The sequence below is a fragment of the Neophocaena asiaeorientalis genome, unplaced genomic scaffold, assembly GCF_003031525.2.
Source record: "Neophocaena asiaeorientalis asiaeorientalis breed wild unplaced genomic scaffold, Neophocaena_asiaeorientalis_V1.1 scaffold150, whole genome shotgun sequence".
NCBI classification, from domain to species: Eukaryota; Metazoa; Chordata; class Mammalia; order Artiodactyla; family Phocoenidae; genus Neophocaena; species Neophocaena asiaeorientalis.
This window is the reverse complement of record NW_020176571.1, coordinates 14,081,011-14,090,712: the sequence shown is the minus strand read 5'-3', so window position 1 is coordinate 14,090,712 and position 9,702 is coordinate 14,081,011. Positions and strand designations below refer to the sequence as shown.

The window sequence follows — 9,702 nt, the reverse complement described above, 5'->3', positions numbered from 1 at the left end:
GTGCTGGTTACGTAGATGTTCAGCTTGTGGAAATGAATGGATCTATGACATATGTACTTTTCTTGTATGTATTTTTAAAATATTAAAAATCAGAGATTAAATAATACATAATCTACTTGAATGTTGATATAAAAGAACTAAATATAAGAACCTTAGAAAAATTTGCTTCCAAAGAAACATTAAAAATAGTATTAATATTAATTCTAAATGAATATTCTAGAAACAAACTCTGCTACTAAGTTTTAAAGTGAGATGTAATTTATATACTACTAATGATATTTCTGCATTCTTTTTATTTATTTTCATAGTTAAACAAGCACACCAGATGTCATTTGAAGGTTTTACAAGATACATGGATTCGTCTGAATGTCTACTATTTAATAATAAGTATGAAAGTGTTTATCAAGATATGACTCATCCACTGAGTGATTATTTTATTTCAAGTTCACATAATACGTACTTGATATCTGACCAATTAGTGGGACCAAGTGACCTTTGGGGATATGTAAGGTATTTCGATTTTTAAATCCATTATATTTTAAAGATGTTTGAAAGTTCCTGGTGGTGTCTACCTCAGTAGGTAATAATTCACAGTAAAAGAAGGCTATGCATGTTATAAAAAACATAGGGAAGAGGAATTTTGATTCGTGCATATCTTGGATATCCAATCTTTGGGTGGTTGTATAATTTATTAAATATATTATTATCATATACTTCACTTCTAATCCTGTCTGCCAACCTCCTCTCCCCGGTTATTGGCCCTTGGAAGTTTCCTGAGCAATTTGGATACTTCGTATAGGAAAATATGTGAAGAAGACTTTAAAAATCTTATTTAGCTAATCAGAACATCTGGGGTTTCTAAAATAATATGGTTAAAATTAATTCTCAGACATCTCAGTGCTATAAGGAAAACCAACACATACATTATATAATGTGGCATTTATAGATAATATATATACTTATATGTCAGACGGTTTACATAGATTAAAGGCAGTCTACGCTGCACCATTAATTTTGCGTTCTACAATGTGTCATACTGTTAATACCAGTTTAGTTTCAGCTTCAGTTTAGTCAGTCAGCTGAAGATACAGTGGTGAGCAAGATTTTCAAAGTTGCTACACTCATTTGTTCATGAGCACAGGCAGCTAATAAGCAGACAAACAAATCGATATTTCCAGGGACTGGTTCATATGGAGAAGATGAACTAAGGTAATTGTGGGGTGAAGGGTGTTACTTTAATTGAAGGGTCAGGAAAGGCTTCTCAAGAGGATATAGTTGTGGTCTGAGTGACGATAAAGAGGAAGTTTCAGGTCTAGTGGAAGGGCATGCTAAGTAGAAGAAATAATCAGTGCTTGGCATGTTCACATGAGAGAAAGACAGCAAGTGTGGGTGGAAACAAATAAATGGAGAATGAAGGGAGGTGAGCTTGAGGAGGTAGACAGGAGGGTCTTAGAGACCATGGAAAGGAGAATGGATTTATTCTAGTTGCATTGGGAAGCCATTGGAGGGAATTTCCTTGGGATAATATCATAATTTGATTTACTTTTTACTGTGGAGGAAAGACTGACGGTGCAAGAGTGGAGGTAGAAGATGCTTTGGGAAGACATTGTAGCAGTCCAGGTGACGACGGTCATTTAGGTGGTGAATTCATGAGGTAGCAGCTGAGATAGAGGGCTGAATTTGAAATATTTTAGGGAGGCAGAGCCAACAAGGTGATTCACCCGGTGATTTGAAGAGAGGTATGAGGGAAAGAGAGTATCAGGATTTTGGACCTGATAACCTAGGATATGATGACATTATGGACAGAGGTGGTAAAGCCTGAGAGAGGAGGCCATTGTAGGTTGTGAGGCAAAAGCAAAAGTTCTGTGATGGCCATGTTCAGTTTGAGATATCAATTAGTTATCAACGGGCTAGGTCAGATAGTCAGTTGAGTGTATGTGTCTGGGATTTAGAAGAAGTATCCAGACTGGAAAATAGGATTGGAAGCCATTGGTATATAGGTGATATTCAAAGCTATGTGATTGGGTGATATTAGTTAGGAAAAATCATAGAAAAGATATCTTATAGTCCCATGATAACATCAAACTTAGAAATTAATATTGCTTCTCCAGTTTAAAATCTAAGTAAATACATAAATCCACAAACTCAGAAATATATCTGTTTAGAATCCTGTAAAGATTGCCCCATTCATAGCTCTACTTTTATTACAGAAATTTCTATTCATACCTCATTATATTAATTTTTTAAAGAGAGAAACTACACATTTTAAACAGGTTGACTTAGAAATACAGAAAATTACTTTTGAATTCCAAGAAAGTGTTCCACCCATGTGAAAATTTAAAGTTAAGTTTAATTGTATTTCTTCCTCTATTTCCTTACACACCTGTGGAAGATACACTCAAAATGCAAGTCTTTCAAAATTTCTCTGCTTATGAGAGGTGATGTAATGCAATGTTTACCTATTAATATTTAAGTTGCTGGTGCTAATCTTTCCTCCCTTTCTCTCGTTTGTTAATTATATGATAGATATAACATTTTTGTGTCTCAGTTTCTTCCTCTTTAAAAGAGGAAAACTAATATTAACTGCATTAAATATTTTAATCCACAAAAAGCCCCTTAAACTTATTTAAGTGGAGAATTTCTTTCCTGAGTGAGAGACAAATTTTCATTATTCGTTCCCATGTCATTATTCATTCATTTCACTCCGTGTGAGACAGTGAAAAGTGCCCTCCACACCACCGCTGGGGGAGAGACAACTTTCTTTTACATGCTTCTGAGTAAAAGGGTTGGCATGACACAGTGCAATCCACTCAAAACATTTTTGCCGGGGACCAAACCGTGTAGTTAAAATAAGCAGCTTGGTAAAGGTTGGCTTGATCTAAGGATGTAATTAAACCTATCTAGAGATGTAGCAAGAATCAGTATTATTTAGGTTGTCCTCCATGAAAAATTTTTTTCCCACAAAACTATAGAGGGTTTTGATCTATTAGTAGGGAATGAAATTCATGTAGTATTTTGTTAAAGGTATAAACCATGATCTAGGAATGACCATTTATTTTGTTTAAATTTTACTAGTGCCCTTGTGAAAGGATGCCGTTGTCTGGAAATTGACTGCTGGGATGGATCACAAAATGAACCTGTTGTATACCATGGTTATACATTCACCAGCAAGCTTCTGTTTAAAACTGTTATCCGAGCGATACACAAATACGCATTCACAGTACGTGCATATCTTTGTTAAATTACAGTTATGTAAACATAAGATAATTTACTTGTTTCAAAATCCTATAATGCTTGACCTTAGTTTAGATCAGCAGTATTTCCAATTGTGGGTTATGATCCATTAGTTGGCAGTGAAATCCATGTAGTATATCATTAAAGGTAGATTTATCAAAGTTAATCTCAAGTAGTAAGGTACATGTGGTTTCATGGAACTTTTTAAAAAAATTAAAAAAATTTTGTATACAGCAGATTCTTATTATCTATTTTATGCACATTAGTGTATATATGTCAATCCCGATCTCCCAGTTCATCCCACCCCCCCCCATGCTTTTCCCCCTTGAGTTTCATGGAACTTTTTGTTTAATTATATAATATATATTGTGTGTGTTTATTTATGTGTGTACACATGTGTATTGTGTCATAATATAAATTATATTTCTTACCATGAGTTAATGGCCAGAACGGTTTGAGAAACACTGGCCTATGTAATAGTAAATATTTTACCAAAATTTGAATATTTTACTTTCAAGACACAAATGTCAAAAATGTATTATCTCAACTTTTGGCATTTTTTCTACTATGATGTCAGCTACTTATACAGAAAAGAATGTTTAGAAGTTTACTTTGGATTTCAAAATTATTGTTAAATGAATTGTTACAGATTCAAAGATTTAATTCTTTCTAGAGCTTCTTAATTCAGCTTAAAAATCCTCCTCTATAAATTGAGCCGGTTTTAACAGTCATTGAATTCTGAATAATACTTAATTCCATTGACAAGTTTGGCTAATTCAGTACCTTCCGACATTTTAAATTGTTTTTTTAAACTTAGTATATGTGATTTCTTTCTTAAGTACTTCAACCATAGTGCAATTGAAGAGATTTAATTAACAAAATTTTACTGAGTACTTAATGTATATCTAATAAATTAAACTTACAAATTTGAAAAACCTAAAGTACTCCTAAATAAGTCAATGTATTATCTGTAAACATAAGCATAACTTAAAATCACACAGTTAAATCAATTGCTCCATTATTTATTAGAAATAGAGTATAAAATACTAAATATTCACAAAATAAATATAAAATATTTAAAAATTTATCTTAGTATAAAACCTTGATATATGGCATTAATTCTCTTAAACAACTAATTTCTGATGATTTCTAAATTTATATCTCTATCCAAACTTCTCCCTTGAATTTTACACCAATATAGACAACTTCCGATTTGACATTTCCACTTGCATATTTAATAGGTATAATTAACATGTTTAGACTTGAGCTCCAGATAATATTCCTCTTTTTCCTAGTCCCACTTTTCCCGTGGTCCTTCCCATCTCAGTTAATGTTAACTTTTATGTGTTCGGCCTAAATCATTGTCAACGTTAACAGTCCCTTCTTTTCTCTCTAACCCCTCAATAAGTCCTTCAGCAAATCCTCTTGACTCTACTTTCAAAATATACACTGAATTTCCCCATTCTCACTGTCACTGTACTGGTCAACTACCATCACCTCTCACTTGGATGATTACAATGGCTTCTTATCCAGGGTTCCTGCTTCTCTCCCTCCTCCCCTGTGGTTTCATCTCAATATATCAGCCAGAGTGACTTTTTGGTAAGTCAAGTCATGTCATTCCACTTTTCAAACCCTTCAATCCCACTCAAAATAGAAGCTAAGGTCCATACCTTGACTCCCAAGGCCCTACATATCCTGTTTTCCATTACCTCTCTGACCTCTCCCTTGTTCTTGTGACCATTCTGGCCTCCTTACCCTTTTTCAGACATATCTCAAAGCGTTTGCACTTGCTATTCCCTTCGTCTGAAATACTCTTCCCAAATATTTGAGTAGCAAACTCTCTCACTTCATTCAGGGTGGGTAACTGAGGGAATAAAAGGAAATAGAGACAATCTTAAAATGACTTGCAAGGATGGACAAACCCCTACAGCTTCTAAGACTCCAAAGAGTAAGCGATGGAAAAAAAAGGCCTTGAGCAACAGACTCAATGAGACTTCTCAGTTGGATAACGTGACACAGTTTTGCAGGAAAGATTAGATCAAAGGTTGACTTTTTGCTCAATATAGTCACCATTAATTTGGGGAAGAGAGAACAATGAAATAAAATAGACTTGATAACTGTGGCTTGGAAAGAACTTTGGATATAGTTACTGACACATGTGACTTACTAGAAACAAACATATGAAACTGAAGTTTTTGAGGAAGTTGTATTGCTAAAAACTAAACCAAACATAACTCTGACTTGTTAGGTGAACCTTAAAACAACGCTTGGTCAGGAAGTGAGCTGCAAAGTGGCTTGGCTTTAAGGAAAGCCAACTCCTCAGCACATGCTTTAGATATGAACAAGGAGGATAACGCCAGAGGATCTTCCCAGAGGGTGGAGCCAAAGACCACAGAAGACAAAAAAAAAAAAATGAGTTCTTCCCAGTGAGTGAAGTCAGGGCCTAATCAAGAAATCCATTTGCTAGGCCTTCACTTTGCCTAGTCTCAAAATCACTTATTATATTTGGGAAAAGAATTTTACACTATTCTCTTAATATTAGACTGAGTCAATATATACGTACATGGGTATTTACGAGGTCATTTTTTAGGCTGAACCCCAAAAATATTAGGTTCTAATTCCTGGAAATTATAAATGTTACTTTATTTGGAAAAAGGGTCTTTGCAGGTGTGATGAAGTTAAGAATCTTGAGATGAGAGATTATCCTGAATTATCTGGGTGGGCCCTAAATGCCATCATATGTATCCTTATTAGTGGGAGGTAGAGGGAGATTTAATACACACAGAAGAGGAGGCAATGTGAAGATGAGGGGCAGAGATTGGAGTGATGTGGCCACAAGCCAAGGAACGCTGGCAACCACCAGCAGCTGGAAAAGGCAAAGAACAGATTTCCCTTAGAGCTGCTGAAATTTTAGCCAGTGAAACTGATTTCATTTTAACCAGTGAAACTGATTTCAAAATCTTGGCCTCCAGAATTATTAAAAGATGAATATCTGTTGTTTCATGTGACCAAGTTTATGACAATTTGTTACAACAGCCATAAGAAATTAATATACTCATACATTAATAAGGCATAGTATTATATGTGATATATGTAACATATGACATATATATCAAAGGTCTGTAATAATGCAGCAGACCTTGCAATTCCTTTTCTTATTATTCTAAATTGGTAAATTTGTGTCCTGATAATTATATGTGGAAACAAAATAAAGAAAATAATTTTGAATAAGATCCCAAAAGGAGTGCTGTTCACTATTTTGTGACAAATTTAAAAGTTACAATGGTGACTAAGGGCAGTAAATATCTTTGTAGAGTCACTTTTACTTACTAGATACTCTTTATTATTAAAGATTGGAAATACCTTTATCTTTGTTTTTAATTATAAAGCAATGAGTTTTGATTATAGAATTTAAAATTGAAAAAGTAGAAAATTAACCTTTTTTTAACTTACCAGGGTTAAAGTTTTTCCTAAAAATATCTAAACATATATATGTAGTTTTAAAAAAAATGTAGAATCTCACTCTTTGGCAACTTGTTTTTCTTCATAAGACTAGATCATAGATAACTTTCTGTAGAGTATATATAGCTCTACCTCTTTTGTGACAGAGTTATATCATTCCTTTAAAAGGATATGCCATAATTTATTTAAACAAGTACCAACTGTTGGGTGCTTCAGTTTTTTTTCCTATACTTCTAATGCAAATAGTAATAATTTTCCTTTTTATACAGATTTAATGTTCCCTGTTTTGTCAGACTCAAAACTATTTTCAGTTTAAAGAAAACGTAATAATTTTGCGAAGGTACTGAACATTAGAAATGTTTTAAAATTAAGTGCTTCTATAAATTGCATTAAAGTTATTGAGGAGTTTTGATTAATAACTGTAGTAATGGTTAATTTTTTAGACATCTGACTACCCAGTGGTGCTCTCTTTAGAAAATCACTGCTCCCCTTCCCAACAAGAAGTGATGGCAGACAATTTGCAGTCTACTTTTGGCGACGCCTTGCTTTCTGATACTCTTGATGATTTTCCAGACAAATTACCTTCACCAGAGGTAACACTTTGTCTGAGAAGCTCAGGTTAAGAAAAAGAGAAAAAAACATGCTACTATTGTATTGGCCCATGAAACTGGGCTAGAGATCAATGACAAATGCTTAGTTTTGATTATTTATAGAGGTGTATCTTTGCAATGTGTTTCCGAGGAAATAGTCCCGTGAGCATGTAGGTGAGTACATTTTGATAAAGAGAATATATAGAGATACACCTAAAAATTCACATTTTAATTGTGCGTTATATCCCATGTGTCCAAAATTTCAAGTCAGTTAATATTAGACCACAGGAATTTGGTATGTTTTACAGGCCAAAGGCTAAGAAAGAGGCAAAGATCTAGGCTGTAAATAGAATTCATGCCCAATACCTCAGCATCTGGGTGGCAGGTTCCCCCTTTTTTTATCTGCTCTTTTCAATGTCCCTGTCTCTACAGATGTCTTACCATCTTCAGTTGAGCATACTCAAGTATTTGGTTTAAAAAAAGCACCCACACCCTACCCTCAGGATTGCAGTTTCTACTCCAGCTATCTTTTTATTTTATTATTTCCTTTCTGAACCCAAATTTTCATTTCCTTGTCTCCTCACAACCTACCTAATCAGGCTTTCTCTTCCATGTGCACCAAGTAAGTATTTCAGTGTGCTCATCACTTTCCTACCAGTAAATTCTTTTTTTTTAATATTTATTTTCTTTATCTTTTTTTTTTTTTTTTTTGGCTGCATTGGGTCTTAATTGCAGCATGTGGGATCTTTGTTGAGGCTTGTGGGGTCTTTCACTGGCGCGCATGGGCTTCTGTAGTTGTGGAGTGCAGGCTCCAGGTCACATGGGCTCTGTAGCTGTGGCACTTAGTTGCCCCGCGTCATGTGGGATCTCAGTTTCCCAACCAGGGATTGAACCTATGTCCCCTGCATTGAAAGGCGGATTCTTTACCACTGGACCACCATAGAAGTACCCACTACCAGTAAATTCTAACGGACCTATTTCAGCCTTCCTCTGACTTGTTGCCTTGACAACATTCAACACTATGGATGCCTCCTTCCTTTCCGTGAAACACTTCCTTCTGTAACACCACATTCTTCAGGCTTTCCTCATTCCTCTCTGGCCACTCTTCAGTTTCCTCTGCTGGTCCATTCTCCTCAACCCAAATTTTATCAGGTGATAAATGAACTTTTTTCTTTTTTGACACCCCTAACCAATAGTTTAATTTTGACATGTCATCATTTTGGTAGATATAGTATATATTTGTAATATTTGAATATCCGCCTTTATATTTTTCTTTATTTTATTTAGATGAGTAGAAAATTTAAAGATGAAAGTGTTACGACACTAAGGACAAGAGGTATAGGACTCACGATAGAATTAAGACAGAGAAAAATAAACTGAACAAATGGACAAACTGTGACTCTTTCACCTGATGAGAATGCTCACAGGCTAAATGTGTTCAATTATGACAGAAAAGAAATATTAAACAACTTGTGCAGAGTGCTGTAAACACATCATCAGAGATTAAATCTGAGAGTCATGGTCTAATTCAGGAAATTATAATAATAATTTCAGTTTTCTAGGAATAGAATTCCTCCTTATTATTTATAAGTCTGTTTTTTAGTACTCAGATATATAATTTCCATTAAAGCTTTTGCTTCCACACTAAAGTAAGGAGATGCTTTCCAATGAGTAAATGAGAAATTAGAGATAAAGTCATTTTCTCATACTGTGCTTAGCCCTCAGTATACAAAAGAATTGCCTGGAGTCTTGTTAAAGAGACATAATTCTGTCCCACAATTCAAGATTCTGGTTCTCTAATTTTGAAGTAGATGCAGAAACCTTTTCCTTTAACAAGCACCCCAGGTGATGCTTTTGACACTTGTGGTTGCAGAGTGCACTTTGGTAAACTCTGTATTAGTAACACGAGGGTCATGGTAAAAGAGAGGAGACCCAAGATGATGGAATAATTTGAGTGGGTACCTGAGGATGACAAAGAGAAGGGCAATCAGAGCTCCTCAAAGAAAAGAACTTTAGGGACTTCCCTGGTGGTCCAGTGGTAAGATCCCACATGCCACGGGACAGCTAAGCCCATGTGCTACAACTACTGAGCCTGTGCGCCTCAACTAGAGAGCCTGCGTGCCACAAACTACAGAGCCCACGTGCTCTGGAGCCCATGCACCACAACTGCAGAGCCCACAGCTAGAGAGAAGCCCGTCTGCCGCAACCATAGGTCCCGCATGCTGCAACAATGATCCCGCGTGTCACAACTAAGACCCAACACAGCCAAAAATAAATAAATAAATACATACATAAAAACATTATAATAAAAAAAGAAAAGAATTTTTCTTCATAGGGTAGATCCCAGTAACATTATATACAAAGTACCAGGCACTTACTAAGTATGTTTGTTAAATTAATGAATATTTGAAAAGGG

The 9,702-nt window shown here is 35.1% G+C and overlaps 1 protein-coding gene across 1 annotated transcript in view; it reads left to right on the top strand.

Annotated features, from left to right (window-relative positions):
* The first annotated feature begins 325 nt into the window (after window positions 1-325).
* The window catches only part of PLCZ1 (phospholipase C zeta 1), a 29,982-nt gene continuing 20,605 nt past the window's right edge, over window positions 326-9,702 (top strand). Inside the window, exons 1-3 of the mRNA XM_024733358.1 lie at window positions 326-510; window positions 3,076-3,220; window positions 7,140-7,289. Coding sequence (XP_024589126.1) covers window positions 326-510; window positions 3,076-3,220; window positions 7,140-7,289 — 480 coding nt within the window. The remainder of the gene's footprint in view (window positions 511-3,075; window positions 3,221-7,139; window positions 7,290-9,702) is intronic.